The 17,408-nt window shown below is 38.6% G+C and overlaps 1 protein-coding gene across 1 annotated transcript in view; it reads left to right on the forward strand.

Annotated features, from left to right (window-relative positions):
- pcdh15a (protocadherin-related 15a) overlaps nt 1–17,408 on the forward strand; it is a 396,434-nt gene that overhangs the window by 362,162 nt on the left and 16,864 nt on the right. The window contains exons 31-32 of the mRNA XM_060924719.1: nt 8,201–8,209; nt 9,900–10,037. Coding sequence (XP_060780702.1) covers nt 8,201–8,209; nt 9,900–10,037 — 147 coding nt within the window. The remainder of the gene's footprint in view (nt 1–8,200; nt 8,210–9,899; nt 10,038–17,408) is intronic.

The raw sequence follows: 17,408 nt of genomic DNA on the forward strand, positions 1-17,408 counted from the left end.
TTGCAACTGAAGGAAGTTTGAATGGATGAGTGGTCAGAAATTTCAGCAGGCTGATGTCAGACTAGTGGACAATTTTGCAAAACGCTTAGTCAAGTTTATTTGTATAGCGCTTTTAACAATAAACATTGTCACAAAGGAGCTTTACAGAATTTGAATGACAAAACATGAGCTAATTTTATCCCTAATCTATCCCCAATGAGCAAACTTACAAGAAGTTATTTCTGTTAAAGGGGGCAATATTATCTTTTGACGCCAAGGGTATACTTATTTTCTCCATATGACATCCATTCATATTTTTGTTTTAAAAAAAATTGAAAGAGCTAATTTTCCTTGTATGACCTGGCGACTTGTCCAGGGTGTACCCCGCCTTTCGCCCGTAGTCAGCTGGGATAGGCTCCAGCTTGCCTGCGACCCTGTAGAACAGGATAAAGCGGCTAGAGATAATGAGATGAGATGAGATGAATTTTCCTTGTTGTTTTGTTCATCAGCTTTATCTGTAAACACTATCAAAAGGGTGAAATGTTTGCTTGTTTAAATATGTTGAGAAAAGTCTACAATTTCCATGGGCTATACTTATTTTTTCACATAACTAGCTATAGCTAAAAAACAACTCTGAGGTGAACTCTACACTGTGTGCTCAAATCCTGTACAAATGTCTAAATAACAAGTAAGTCTCTCGTTCCATCTCAGGTTGAATACTACTTCTTCTTTTGGCTGCTCCCGATTAGGGGTCACCACAGCGGATCTTTCGTCTCCATTGCTTCCTGTTTTCCGCATCCTTCTCTACCACACCTGCCACTTTCATGTCCTCTCTCACCACATCCATGTATCTCCTCTTTGGCCTTCCTCGTTTCCGTGTGCCTGGCAGCTCTATCCTCAACATTCTCCTTCCCACATGCTCTGCATCTCTTCTCAGGATGTGTCCATACCATCTCAGTCTCATCTCTCTTAGCTTAATTCCCAAGCTCTCCACATGTGCTCGTTCCTCTGATGTGCTCATTCCTTATCCTGTCCAACCTCATCACTCCCATTGCAAACCTTAACATCCTCAACTCCGCCACCTCCAACTTTGCTTCCTGTCTCTTCGTTAAGGGCATGGTCTCCAATCCATACATCACAGCTGGTCTCACTACTGTCTTATACATCTTACCTTTCACTTTTGCTGGGACTTTCCTATCACAAATGACTCCCGAAATCCTTCTCCAACTGCTTCACCCTGCCTGCAATCTCTTTCTCACCTCACTATCGCAGCCCCCATTTTTCTGCACAGTTGACCCCAGGTACTTGAATTCACCAACTTTCTTTACGTCTACTCCTTGCATCTTCTTTACACTCTCATCCCCATTCTCATTGATGCACATGTATTCTGTTTTGCTACTGCTCACCTTCATTCCGCTTCGTTCCAATGCATACCTCCATCTTTCCAAACCCAGCTCAATCTCCTTTCTACTTTCACCACATATCACAATATCATCCGCAAACATCATGTTCCATGGTGACTCTTGCCTCACTTCGTCCGTCAAGCTAGCCATCACTATGGCAAACAAGAAAGGACTCAAAGCAGATCCTTGATGAAGTTCCACCTTCATCTTGAACCATTCAGCCATTCCAACTGCACATCTCACTGCACAGAATTCACTGTTCTCATACATGTCTTGCACCACTCTAATATACTTCTCATTCACTCCACACTTTCTTATACAATACCATAACTCATTTCTCGGCACTCTATTGTATGCCTTCTGAGGTTGAATATTAATGTACGCAATTTCAGTATTAAATCTTCACCGCATAACTTGACTCTGAATATGGTCCTTAGTTATTGCAGGGTACTTGCCTTTTACTTGTGTAAGTATTCCAGACTTCAATGTTTCAACATTTACAGACTTTATATATTCTGTTTTCTTGCTATTTTTAACGGTTATTAACTCTATCATGAAAAGAGAAGGCATGAAGTTATGCCAATTGCATTACTGTAGTGAAGGTATAAAGACAATGGATTTAAGCTTAGTGTCTTGAATCTACAGTACTAGTGAAAGGTTTGGACACACCTACTCATTCATAGGTTTCTCTGTACATTGACTATTTTCTACATTGTAGAACAATACTGAAGACAGCAAAACTATGAAATAACATACAAACCCCAATTTCAGAAAAGTTTGTGTATTTTTAAAAATGCAGTAAAAACAAAAATATGTGATTTGTTAATTTGTGTGAACCTTTATTTAACTGACAATAGTACAAAGAAAAGCTTTTCAATAGTTTTACTAACCAATTTAATTGTATTTTATAAAGATAAATGAAGATAGAATTTGATACCTGCAACACACACAAAAAAAGAGTTGGGACAGAGGCATTATTACCATTGTATTACATCACCTTTCCTTTAATAACACTTCTTAATCATATGGGATCTGAGGATACTAATTGTTGCAGTTTTGCAACTGGAACTTTTGTCTATGCTTGCTTGATACAAGACTTCAGCTGCTCATCAGTCTGTGGTTGCTGTTGTCTGATTCTCCTCTTCATGATGCACCATATATTCTCAATAGGAGACAGATTTGGACTGGAGCAGGCCAGTCAAGCACATACACTCTGTGGCTGCAAAGCCACTTTGTTGTAGGCTGTGCAGAATGAGACCTGGTATTGTCCTGCTGAAAAAAGCATGGACTTCCTAGGAAGAGACATCTAAATCCTAATATACACCTCTCTGTCAATGGTACCTTCACAGACATGCAACTCACCCATGCTGTGGACTAGGGGTGGGTGATACTGCAAAATTTGGTATCGATCCGATACCAAGTAAATACTGGGCCAGAATTGCTGATATCAATACCAATACTTTTTGTACTTAGAAAAGCAGCTTATCTACTTTCGTGTTGGAGAGAGCAATGCATCATAATTTATGAAGTGAAAGCATCATCAATATGCAAATTTGAATGAAAATTAAAATTTGAATTTTCATGATCATTGAATGATCTTGTGATTTTTATTTTAATTAGTTATCATGATTATGATCATAATAAAACACAGAACAAAGATTGTAGGCAAATGAAAAATACTTTTTATTAACTAACTCAATGCAATATTTGCAATTTTATCAACAATCAAGAAATTTAAATTTTACTTTTTCAATTGAGTTTTGTTCAGTTTTTGTTCATAAACAACAACAGTATAAAAAATATAACAATATAACAAAAAATCCCTTTCATTACACATAATTGTTTGTGAAAAATAAAGGCAATAGTGCAAATAACTAAACAAAAGCAAAAACTACTGTTGGCCCTCATTTACGACCTTTGGCTTTTTGCCCTCAAAGCTCTCCTGTGTCCAAGGAATTATCCCCTGCAGTCCCCTTTTGGGCCCTGCCCCCATGTTGAGAACTACAGATTTATAGGTTTTTGTTCAGAAACAATAACATGTTTACATTTTTCCCCTTTATTGCACTTCTTCTCTGACTTACTAACTGTCCTGCCTTAGAGAAAATCCTTTCTGCAGGTACAGATATTGCAATTACTCCCAGGTGTTTCTTGACAAGCTTGCTCAGGGAGGGGAATGTTGGCTCATTCGCTTTCCACCAAAGAAGTGGGTCTCCATCCCGTGGAATTGGCTTCTCTTCTGAGTACACTCAAAAAAATAACTTGCTCAGTGAACGTAATAAAATTATGGAAAGTATTTCCACCCAAGTAAAATGTGCTAACTTAGCCAGAAACAATTTTGTTGAGTGACCTAAATGTCAACTGTTACATGTTAGACTTAGGTTCATGTAACAGACACCCATGTTGGTTTTTTTGAGTGTACCAGCGCATTTCAGTAATGGTATCAGTGGCAGTTGTGCGATGCTGCTGAAATGTAAGGATTTGAGAGTCAAACTCTGTCCATATCCCACCTTTTGCTGCAGGTGGGGATGGAGAAGCCCCTGCAGGGGAGCTTGAGGTAGTTGCAGGAGCTAAGACAGAGCTGGTGGCAGAGCTTGTGCTTGGTTCAGGAGCTGACACTGAAGGGGCTGAGGTCTGGTTCACTAATTGCATTTCAGTGATGAGTCGTTTTTTCACAGTTTCAACATTTGCCATGTCACGGAACCCAAAGTTTTTAAATCTTTTGTCTAGGTAGGTGCTGACAGCAAGACCATAAAAGGTTTCAATACCTCTGAAACGGTGCTGGTATTGTGCTGACAGCTCAGCAGCTAGCTCACTGCCATGGCACTCATGAGATGCAGTTGATCTCAGAAGTTGTGTAACCAGGAGAATCACTTTTGAAACTGAAACATGTTTTTCAGTTGATATCTCTCTTGTTACTTCTTCAAATGGTCTCAGGGCATCAATGGAGAGACTAACCATGGACCAGTCTTCCTCACTCAAGCACAGTGAGCTCTTTCCAAGAAGACAAAGTACTGTAGTAACAGCTTCCTTTTGCTCAAGTAGTCTCTCAAACATGTAGAACACAGAGTTCCACCTTGTTTCAACTGATTGTATCAGTTTGTGTTCTGGAAACTTCAGTTGTTTCTGAATTTCTTTGAGCTTCTCTGTTGCATTTGTGCTGTGGTGAAAGAAAGCTATAATAGCACTGCACCTCTGCTGGATGTCAAGAAGATTAGGGAGAGCCTTAATGGAGTCTTTTACTACTAAATTTAAGGTGTGTGCAAAACATGGATAATGTGCCCAACCTGCTTTGCGCACAGCAGCAGCCATATTGGCAGCATTATCTGTGATTACAGCCTGAACCTTGGCAGTTATGCCCCATTCATCACTGATTCTTTTTAACTTGAAGCAAATGTTGTCAGCACTGTGTTTTCCTGAAAAACTACCGGTTTCTAGGACATATGCTTGCATTTGCCAGTTCTCATCAATGATATGGCATGAGACAGTTAAATAAGCCTCTGTGGCTCTTGATGTCCACATATCTGTTGTGAGTATAGCACTGTTTGCAACATCCAGAGATTTTTTCACTTTGAGTGACACTCTTCATACAGTACTGGTACACCCCCCCCCCCCAAATCTTTCCTACTTGGAATCTTGTAGCGAGGATCAAGTGTCTTTACAAAGCTTCTAAAACCCTCATCTTCTACCACAGATAGAGGTTGTAGGTCCTTTACAACCATTTCAGCAAGGCTCCTTGTTATAACTGTAGCTCTTGGGGAATCACCTAGGAGAAATAACAAAATAATTAAATCTATAACCTATCTGCATGTAGCCTAAATATAGGAACACTAATGTTCTTTTGACAGTTACCACAAAAGGGTTATTATATTCAGCCATATTCATATTTCAGGTTTGAGGTATATATCTTTATATAGGTATATATATATTTTTTAATAATTCATTTAGATTTATTTCAACTGGCTGAATATATTATATGACTGTCTGAATAGTCTATATTTAATCAGTCTGCTAAAATGACAACTATGATGACCAATTACACTTTGAAAAATAACATTAATTAATGCTGAAGATGACTAAATCTTACTTTCACTTCTATAAATCAGCTACCTGGATATTGTTGGCCATGTTGCAAGGCATCTACCAGTGACTTCTGTCTGGGTCCTGGGGGTCTGCTTGTGGTTGGGGGATTCCCCTCCTCCGCCCTCCATTTGCTTTGGAGCTCGGAGTTCTCATGTGGGTGGGTTTTAAGATGTTTGTACAAATTTGTGGTGTTGCCACAGTACCTGATTTCTTTTCTGCAAACATCGCAGGTTGCAGTATTTTGGTCTGAAACTGTAAAGTAAGACCAAATGGCGCTCCTCTTTTTCTCTGCCATGTTATAATGCCAAGCAGCGCGCTGCTGAGTGATGTGACTGCAGCCGGCAACACTCCCAGTATAGCGGGGGGGCAGGGTTTGGGGGACAGATCGAGCATGAGCGAAGTGAGTGAGAGGAGCGGTGTTTGCACATGCACAACCACTTTGATGTAACGGGAGTTGTGTACTGAACGTAGAGAAGAGAAACTGAAATATACATATCGAGCTCATCATGCAAATATCGATCAATACCGATACCAACGTTGGTATTGATATATCGATATTTTAGATCGATTCGCCCACCACTATTGTGGACACTCATGCCTCCCATACCATCACAGATGCTGGCTTTTGCATCTTTCTCTGATAACAAACTGGATGGTCGTGTTCACCTTTGGCACGGATAACTTGACATCTGGTTTTCCTGAAAACAAGCTGAAATGTGGACTCATGTGACCACAGCACATGCTTCTGCTGTCTTTTGGTCCATCTGGTATGAGTTCAGGCCCAGAGAAATTGGCATTTCCACATAGAATCAATGAATGGCTTCCTCCTTGCGTAATACAGTTTCGGGTTGTATTTTTGGATGTAGTGGCAGACTCTATTAAGTGACAACAGTTTTTTGAAGTACTCCCGAGCCCATGTGGCTATATTTGTCACATTAGTATGATGGTTTCTCAGGCAGTGGTGCCTGAGGGCTCGAAGGTCACGCACATTCAACAGTGGTTTCCAACCTTGCTCTTTACTGTACACATTGAGATCTCCGAATTCCCTGAATTTTTTCACAATAGTATGTACTGTAGATTTTGTAAGACCTAAATTCTCTGCAATCTTGCATTGAGAAATGTTCTTTTTTAATTGACTAACAATCCTCTCATGAATTTTGGCACAAATGGGTGAGCCATTACCTATCCTTGCTTGTAGAGACTGAGCCTTTGGTGCATGCTCCTTTTATACCCCATCATGTTACGTTCACCTATTACCAATTAACCTGCTTATTGTGGAATCTTCCAAAAATGGTGTTACTTGAATATCCTATAAACTTTTCAGTCTTATTTTGCCTCTGTCCCAACTTTTTGGAGTGTGTTGCAGACATCAAATTCTAACTTCACTGATATTTTCAAAATACACTTAAGTTGGTCAGTAAAATTATTGAAAATTTTTCTTTGTACTTTTGTCAGTTAAATTAAAGGTGCACATGAATTAACAAATTACATTAATTTGTTTTTATTGCATTTTGGAAAATATCCCATCTTCTCTGCAAATGGGATTTGTACACGGAATTATGTGGGAAACAAAAAAGTGTTTAAAAAAATAAAATATGATGAAATATATTTTGTTTTAAGATTCTTTAAAGTAGCCACCATTTACCTTGATGACACTTTGCACACTATTGGCATTATCTTAACTAGTTTCATAAGGTAGTCACCTGGAATGCTTTTCAGTTAACAGGTGTGCCTTGTGAAAAGTTAATTTGTGGAATTTCTTGCCTTCTTAATGCGTTTGAGATCATCAAACAGTAAATAGCGAATAATAGAAATACAGTATATAGCCCTGTTTCACAACTGTAGTAATCCATATTATGTCAAGAACCGCTCAACTAAGTAAAGAGAAACAACAGTCCTTCATTACTTTAAGACATGAAGTGTCTTTTAATTAATAAAAATAAAGAAAAATGTATTAGAAGGTGTGTCCATTTTTTTGATTGGTATTGTATATTACTTTGAAAAGCTTTTTCTGGCATTTTTTCTTTCTTTCTTGGTTACACCTGTAAAACTTTTCTAAAACTTCCAGATGTATGCAAGAATTCTATATTGGCTTTGGAATCAGTTCAGTATCTGTATCACTTTGAGATCATGCACTATGAGAGCTCTTATCTTCTGGGGAATAGCTTTATAGCTAAATAAATTATAAGAGAATCAAGTATGTGTCTAAATTTTAATGGTAAACAATAAGCCTGGAGTCCTGACTAGAAAACAGCATATACAGATGACTGAGGGAGAAATAACAGTAGGTAGAAATGTTGAAAGAGGATAAATTTTAGGAGTGGGAGGTTAAAGGAACAGTAATAGAGAGAAGGTAGTTTTCCAGTGAGAGCTCATTTCTCTCTCAGTGGTGCAGTAGACAGAGATGTGTGATAAGTGTGGGTTATTCTCCCTCCTGAGCTCTTATCACTATACAGAAGGAACAAAATTGTCATGGAATAATGTGCATTCCACCACCTGCAACAGTGCATTCATCTAAAGAAACATGAAAGAGCTTCATATTATCATTAAAACTCTGTGACTTAAGTGGCCCTGAGGAAATCCTGTGAAGTCCCAATTTTTAATTTATGCATTGTGTCATGTTTTGATAAGGAAATACTGCTGGGCAAATTATCTAATAATACCACTTGTCCCTTTTCATTTTTTTCTCTTCTTTTTTCTCTCATCCTATCGTGGCTGTGCCTGGACCCCTTCATCAGATTCAAAGAGTAAGTGTTATTCATTCATTTCAGTAATTATGTGCTGAAAGCTCCCATTGAGCTCAATCCTTTACATGTGAATACAAATCAAAAGGTTGCTCAGAAGCTATAAATGAAGGATCTTCGCATCCTTCTCTCCACTCTGACCCGTGCTAAATTATCTTTTGAAAAATGAACAAGAAGGGCTTGTTCTCACATTTTCTTTCAGTCTCAAATGACAAGTGTGCTTACTTCTTACTAGAGCCCTGCACTCCCGCGGGAGTCCTGCGGGACTTGCGGGACCCGCCGCAAAGCAGTGCGGCGCGGGACAAATTTTGAAAGCTCATTGCGGGCGCGGACGGGACCGGAAGTGCACATATGCGCGCGCGGGCAGGAGCGGGAGTGCACATATGCGCGCGCGGGCAGGAGCGGGAGTGCACATATGTGGTGCGGGCAGGAGCGGGAGTGCACATATGTGGCGCGGGCGGGAGCGGTAATAAGCTGCAGTCCCGCTAACTAAAATTATGTTTGAAATAAAATGTATAAATTATTAATTTATGTCTATCATATATAATTTGTGCTGGATATTTTATTTGGCATTAATAAAAACATTTTAAAATGCCTAAATTTGCAGAAAAAGTTAGATTGCCAGAGGAATAGCATCTTAAACTTGCCATTGATCACCCTAATGGGAAATCCTTTGATCACTCTAATGACTTGCAGTTCACACCCAGCTAGCAAGAGAACCATGAGTGAAGTGATTTACGGGTTGCGTTAGTCTACAACTTTAGTCAGAGAGACATGTTACAGAGTGACAGTAGGCTTGACTCAATGCTATCCCAGAAATCCTTCCTGTAATATGCAAATTTGGCTGTCCAATCAGAGACGGCCAAATTTGCATATTACAGGAAGGATTTCTGGGATAGCATTGAGTCAAGCCTACCGTCACTGTGTAACATGTCTCTCTGACTAAAGTTGTAGACTAACTCAAGCAGTAAATCAATTCACTTCTCTTACTAGCTCTGCTTTGCATAAAAAAAACAACAACAACAAAACACACACCCCATTGGTACAAAACAAGCCCATTCACTTTTTTATGCTGATCAGAGAATTACAATGGTTTCTCATATGATAAAAATGTGTGATTCGCGATTAAGTATTTTAATCCTTTGACAGCACTAATTATTATTATTAGAGATACTACATGCTGAATTCCGAAACAAGGTAAATAATAACAACGTGAGCTGTAGATATTTATGCTGAAATCTACTCAAAGTAGGGGGCGGGGCACCATCACGTTGTGTCAAGACAAGAACTTTCCTGAGAAATAATGCGAACATCTGCATCATGCGGGATTTGCGGGCGGGAGCGGGACAAAATATGGCAGGCGGGAGCGGGACTGAAAATCGTAATTTTTTTGTGGGCGCGGGCGGGAGTGGGACTGAAAATCATAATTCTTTGCGGGCGCGGGCGGGAGTGGGACTGCACAATGCGGGCGGGAGCGGGACTGAAAAATCCGACCCGCGCAGACCTCTACTTCTTACCTCTGACAATCACAACATGGAAGATGCTTAAAGAAATAAGAGTTTTTATGGCACTGGTGAATTATACAGAAATCTGTGTTCTTGCTGAGACTCCTGTGTGTTAAGAGGCAAAAACATGGAAGAATTTGTTCAATGCTGATGAGTGACCTGTTGAATATGTGCAAATGTATTAACAGGAAACAGGCTGAGTGTGCCAAAACTGCCCGTATCCAGAAATCACTTGCTGCTTCAAAATCTGCTGCTGCTCCAGCTCCGGTTTCAGCTCCAGTTTCGGCTCCATCCAATCTCTACGAGGAGCTTGGGGATGGCAAAATGTGAGTCAACCTCTAAGAATGTCTTTTTCATAGGTAGTCAGTGATCATGTATATGCCAGATGGTTTCGAGATTTCTGTGCATTTTGTCTTGTGAAAAAATTATTTTTATACCTTTTGAATTTGTGATGGATTCAAGGATGATTTTCAGTAGAAAGAAAGGTATTTTCAACGGATGGGGATTTGGTCTTGTACAGGGATTTAATCTTGTACATATTATGCTGAAATTAGTATTAAATGTTGTTTTTTCTCCCGTTTGACTTTTTCTTTGAATAGCAGATCTGCTAATTGCAGTCATTGGTTAGTTGTTGTTTTCATCTAAGCCTTTCCTGTAGCTTCACATTCTGATTGATAGAACTGAAAAAACAAACAAACAAAAAAAAACCAGCTAACTATCTAATTCCAGATTGAATCTGTGAAGTAAAAGGACAGGAACTCTCACAAGGATGTCTAGTAGTGACCTTATCCAAAAGTTAGAAGAGAAATGAGATTTTCTCCTATAAAAGGCATTTGCGGCGCTTTCAGAGAGGGGAACATAGTGTTTCTCTATGCTATGGCAAATCAGAGCTGGACTAAATTAGTTTTCATTTTGTCAATTTTATGGCCATCATGCCTAAAATTCTGTGATCTTTGTATACATCCAGCCATCAGTGCAAAATATTTTTGCCAAGTTACGGTATAAACGCAATTAAAAGTGAAAGGAAATGTAAATCGTTGAGATTCAAGCAGAAACAACTGCATCTCCCACAGGTAAGACAGTATTGATCTAATGTAATTAGTATTAATGTGAGTGCTTAAAAAAGTCAATGGGATTTTTCTGAGGTCAGTCTATTCAGTGAAGCACAAAGATAGGTAGAGCAATTTCCTATGATTCAGTCTAACAACAACAAAAAAAAAGTGTGTGTGCGCGCACGTGTATGTGTGCCTGTCATTGTCAAACAGTGTTTTTTAGATAATGCCTTTTGATTTCTGTAAAGTCTTTCTCTCATTATATTGCACTGCAGCGAGCATTTGAGTGGCGACCATTTTATTGGAGTCAGTCTTTCTACTTCAGTATAATAATTATTCACACAACAGTACTGTGAATACTGTATTTAACTGTTTGTTGCATTTAATTGCTGCAGTGATTATACCTCTAGCAAGCAAACAAGGATGACTTTAAAAAATATGTTATACTCAACTCAATTTGCTAATACTCTTAGACCATGTTAATTCACATTTTGTCATGCAGCTCATGAAAAGATGCATGGAATATGTCAGGCTGTCAGCAATCTAAAGATTTTTTTTTCTTTTCGGTCTTTGAAACTTTTAAGCTCAACAGCTTTTGGCCACTAGTGTACAACACATGGAATGTCAGTCTACAAGTGAAGGATTAATACAAGGGCATCCGTCTTCACTATCTGCTCATAAATCCAAGTCTGCATTTCATATTCTGTGTTCATTATCACTGTTTGTATCTTTCCCTACATCTCTCTCTCTCGCGCGCGCGCTCTCTCTCTCCCCCATTTCATTTCTTTCCTTTTATTCCCTACTCAGAATGCAGTGTCATTTGCATTTTTATTCTTTCTCTCCTTATTTTGTTTCACCTTCAGTAATAGTGAGTTTTTATAATACTGCACTGCCTCCACTTGTTGCTAAGTAATGAGTACAGCAAAGATGTGTTTTTATTAGGATTATTATATCCCCATATCCTCACACTATTAGCATGCCTGTGTTGAAAGTAGGCTTGTAGTACTCGAGTCCAGGACTTGGACTCGAGTCAGACTCGTGCCCTAATTTTAAGGACTTGTTACTTGATTTGGACTTGAGTACTGATGACTTGGACTTGTGCATTAACTGCATTCGGACTCATAAATTGGAGATGAGAACTCAGATATTTTCTTTATTTTTGTAACATGCCATAATAATTTGGCACAAGATATTTGTATTTATATCTACATTAATTTTTATACTAATTTCATGCAAGAGAATGCACAGTCACCTGTTCATGCATCATGTTCAGGAACAAACTAATGTTAATGGCACTAAAATGCCTGGAGAGATTGTCCACTTTGCTTATACAGACTTCTCATGCAGTGGGAAAAAATGCACTGCTATGTGTTCCATATGTAGAAGAACTATCGAGGAGATGCTAGGGACAACCTTGAACTTCAATCATCATTTGGTAAGACTCCACCCAGAGAAGTAAGTGGCACACTATGTTCATTGCTCTGTTGATAGCAGGGCTTGCTTGCTGACTGATGAACTAGCTAGTGTTAACCCTCTGTCATGTTATTTGCCCTGTTGATAGTGGGGCTTGTGTCGGACTCAACTCTGATCAGTAGTGGACTCGACTCAGATTTGACTCAGATCCACAGTGAACTCGACTCAGACTCGACTCGAAATTTTCTTTAATGACTTGGACTTGACTCGGACTTGAACACTGGGGAATCAAGCCTGGGCCCGGACTAGAGGTTTAGTGACTCGACTACAACACTGGTTGAAAGTATTACTTTTCACATCCTTCATTCTAAAGTAGACTGTCACCACAGATCATCTCTATTCACTTGTCATAATAAACCAACCCAGCATTGCCATATCTCTTTGTGCATGAGGAACACTTCCATTATAGGACTCTCTATTTGACATTCAGTGTATATGATCTATATTTTTACCTCATCATAGGTTTAATGAATAAAGCCTTGGTGTGTTCCATTGAAAGTGTTTAAAATGAATTTATTAAATTATAATACCCATTCTGACTTTAGTGAAATGTTATTGGTAGGACCCATGCTATAATGCCACTGCGAATACTGTAGCATTATATCAAGAGAACTTGTAAATGCTAGCTTTTGTTTTGGCAAATAGCTCAGTCAAAATGAGTGAAGAATATGAACATGGAATTTATCATTTCCCCTCAACAGTTCTTTCTAACTTATTCCTCATTATCCCTCCATCATACTGTATATTACACAGTACCAGTCAAAAGTTTGGACACACCTACTCATTCATAGGCTTTTCTGTATTTTGACTATTTTCTACATTGTAGAACAATACTGAAAACATCAAAACTATGAAATAATATATGGAACATACAGAATTATGTGATAAACAAAAAAAGTGTTTAAAAAAACCCAAACAAAATATGTTTCATATTTTAGATTCTTCAGAGTAGCCACTGTTTACCTTGATGACACTTTGTATACTATTGGCATTAGCTTAACCAGCTTCATGAGGTAGTCACCTGGAATGCTTTTCAATTAGCAGCTGTGTCTCATCACATATTAATTAGTGCAATTTCTTACCTTCTTAATGTGTTTGAGATAAAATAGTAAATAATAAAAATACAGTAAATAGCCCTATTCCACAACTGTAGTAATCCATATTATGTCAAGAACCTCTCAACTAAGTAAAGAGAAACAACATCCATCATTACTTTAAGACATGAAGTGTCTTTTAATTAATAAAAATGAAGAAAAAAAATTAAATGGGAAGATGTGTCCAAACTTTTGCCTGATACTGTATACATATAGTAGTTTTAGTCTTTCTCTGCTATAACTTCATATTGTTGTCTATAGCAGACACAGGAAGTCAGTTACTGAGGAGGCTGATCAACAAAGGATCATTAGCACCCTCAATTTTTATGCCATTGCTGTCAATGGCACCATGCACAGCAACCTGCCTAAGTCTGAGAGCAGTGTCACCTTACACTCTAAACTTCACCTGCTCATTACCCAGAATCCCCCCTACCAGGAGAGCATTTTCAATCCAGTCACGAGCAGCAAGACTCGTATGCTTGGCAGCCTCTAGGACATCAGCTCTTCATCATCCCCAAACCCTGGGAATCAGAAGTTTACCTGGTCCTTGCCTTGTCGTATTCATGAGGGTGAAATTTATGACACACTGCAAGAAACAAGCCCTTTGGGACCCTACTGAGTAAGAGCTGAAGGCAGATTTTAAGGACAGCATAGAAGAGTTTGATGCTGCTATGGGGACCCCGAGTGGCTATAACACAAAGCTGTCAGTTAGGGATTAGACCAGGTTAGGGAATAGACCAGGCACTTTTAGCAGCAGGTGCTGGTTGATAAGACTTCCAGAGACTTTCAGGCCTCTCTGGATCTGGATGACCTGCTTGCTATTATTGAGTCACACTATAGTCCATCGTTTGTGGGAAAGGATAATCCTCCTTGCATTCACATCACTGGCACTACCCTCCTCCACCGCCCCCACAGCAGCCCACTCTACCAATGCAGAGGAGGTTCAGTTCCAGTATCTCTAGCTATGTCACAGTGGAACCCTGTGGGATGTGGCTGGAAATTATACCTGATGCCCTGGATAGCCCACCACCCCCACTCATGTTTCCTCCACCTCATATAGTCCACTCCTTCCCCATTCTCCTGATTCCTTTTCACTTCTCTTTACTTCTGAAAGCTCTACTTTCTCACCCTTAACACCGACTCAACATATAATGCACAAACTCCATACCGTCTTCTCTGAAACCACACCTCCCCCAAACATTTTGGAATGTCAAGTGCAGAAGAAGGAACATAAAGGGATTCTGATATATGAGAATATGACACTAGAAAGGACAAAATGTGCTCTTATAGCCACCCTGACAGGAACTACAAAATGGGGGAAATAAAGGCCAAGAGTTGAATAAGAACTGTGTTAGAGTCTGATTTAGAACACTTTAGTACAAGCCAAACAGATTTTCTCTCGCAGTTGGATTTAAAGTAAACTCATCTAATCCTAGCCCAAATTATCAATCTCTTTCTGAATGAACTTTCAGGACCCAATTTTTTTCCTTAAACTTTCATGTTTTCTTTCTTTTTTCTTTTTTTAAATATTGTATATCAAATTGAGGCTATGAGATCATAATTGAGATTAGTCAAATTAGCTTATTATTATTATTATTATTATTATTATTATTATTATTATTATATGTAATAATATATACATATAGACCTTTAGAGTATATACTGTAAGATGGCAGTAAAGGTTAAAACAAACTGATTGTGAAAATCAGGTCAGAATAAATGGCACTTCTATGCATTATTACATCATATTAAGTGAAAATTCTGTGTAAAAGTTCAGCCGTAAGGCTGTTGTATTCCACCATGTTTCTGTTTCTTCCTCTCCATGTTATGAATCAAGTTTCTAAACTTCTTTTTGCCTAGATGCTTCTTAAATGCTTCTGAGAGTGTAAAGATGTGACAAATAGATCTTCCGCTAGCTGCTGTACAATTATTTCACATGGTAATCTCTCAGAAGGAGTTGATATCTTTTTCCTTACCAACATGATTACCACACTCAGTAACCCCTTCTACAGAACTGTCAATGCTACAGGCCTTTTTGCGGTCTGCTTCCATGCACTTCTGCAGATGTTTTTGCCCTTTAGAAAATCAAAAGAATATTGAAGTGCAACAGGCTCAGACAATTGAGATAATAGGCAGTGGGCTACATGACAGGAAAAGTGTTCCCTGCCACCAGCTGGCTGCATTCAGCTCTGGCAAGAGCACAATCAATCTCTCAGGCCACTTCTAGATAAATAGCTCTCTGTGTACATATAAAGGAACCATAATTTCCCAACTACGCCTACCTTCCCATGAGCCTCATGACATCTACTCATGCCATATTATTAATTCCATAGTTTCAATGATTTGTTCTCATATCATGTTTACAGAGGTGTTGGCTGGCTTGGAGATGGAAATAGCTGATATATTTAAAATCATTAGTTTCATTTGTTTCCTAATTTGACTGAATTTCACTTTTCTTCATCTTTATATGTTTACTCTAACTGGTATGTTACATTTTAATTAGTCATAGGCCAGAGGGACAGACTATAATATGCCTTAATCACATAATATGCCATGTCAAGTTCACAATGACAGCAATATGATAACTATATTTGAGTATGAGTGTAACATCATGCCAAACATACAGTATGAAATGTGTGGAAAACCCTTCACATTATGAAATTTTGAAACTTTCTCATTTTCTAATTTGCAGTATACTGTTCTAAAAACTATAGGTTTTCTGAACTGGAATATTGTTGTTTCTCCATGTATCTCAACTCAACTTAAAAATCCCATTCACACTGTGGCATAGGTGCAGCTCGGACATTTTGACAGCCAATATCTGATTGCAAACTGAAGTGATTAGATTTATGTCCATTTTCTTACTGCTTGTACGTATGTGTGTAACAACCTGATCAAAGCATGAAATTCACTGTGGAGAAATCACACTTAACTAACAGGTTTTAGACAAATTTTGGCAGACTGACACCACTGTGTTTACTAAACCGATTTTTTACCCAGTGTAATGTTTGCAGGAAGTTAGCCTAGATGATTAAAGTAAATAACAACACTTGCTGAAATATGTTTATGGTTCCTTAAATTTGAGGCATCAAAGTGTGTTATTGGCAGAATATACAATCATGAACAAAATGCTGTCCTTTTTTTTTCTTTTTCTCCCTCCTTGGGAATTTGTCCACAGCAACATTCAGTGGGCTTTCTCAGGCAACCACACATATATTTACAATAAAACATATCATTTACAGTACAAACTCATTAAATGGTAATATGTCTTAATGAAATAATCACAAGAAGAATATTCAAAACCTAGTTGCACAATTTCATAGTAACTTCATTTCATCGTGATATGACACAACATAATGATTTATTGCATTAAGTGTAAATGGAAATGAAATGCATACTAAAGTACATATTTACATAACAGGACAGACATCAGAATCTCAGATCAGAATCCTATATAACTATCACTAGAGATCATTCCTGCTCTGTTTGGAAACATTAATGGTGCATTTGTACAGTTGCTAAGACAGCAGGACGTGTTCATAAGTCCCATAACAGATTGTGTTCTAGCAATGCCAGCTCTGTTGTTCTTTTCAAGATGCTTGACACTTCTGAATCAAACATACAACCAGATTTGTTGTCATAAATGCTACAGCATTAGAGCATTTACTGTAGGTTATTATAGCAGAGCATCTGTTCTAACATGAAGAGGACCACAGGGAGATGTTGTGTACTTGCTGAGTCAGTGAGAAAGGCTGTGTGACATTGTGTGTATGTATGTATGTATGTGTGTGTATGAGGTCACTGGAAAATGAATTCCACAAGGACTTGTCACTTTGCATGCCTGATCAGATCTGCTCAGCAGGGGAGAAGAGAGACTGTGATGTCTGCATGCACCAGAGACAGGAATAATTAGTCAATTGATCCATTCAATGCTGACAAAACTCCTGTCAGTTCTCGTTGCGCTTTCATTTCTTCCACCTCTTGTGCCTCTCTTCCTACAGTACTGCCCTTTAGCTGATCCTCCTTTCTCCTTTGTATTCTTTTCCTAGAATGACATTTTCATAATCCATAAAGGTGC

This window comes from Neoarius graeffei, chromosome 7 (assembly GCF_027579695.1).
Source record: "Neoarius graeffei isolate fNeoGra1 chromosome 7, fNeoGra1.pri, whole genome shotgun sequence".
Classification (NCBI taxonomy): Eukaryota; Metazoa; Chordata; class Actinopteri; order Siluriformes; family Ariidae; genus Neoarius; species Neoarius graeffei.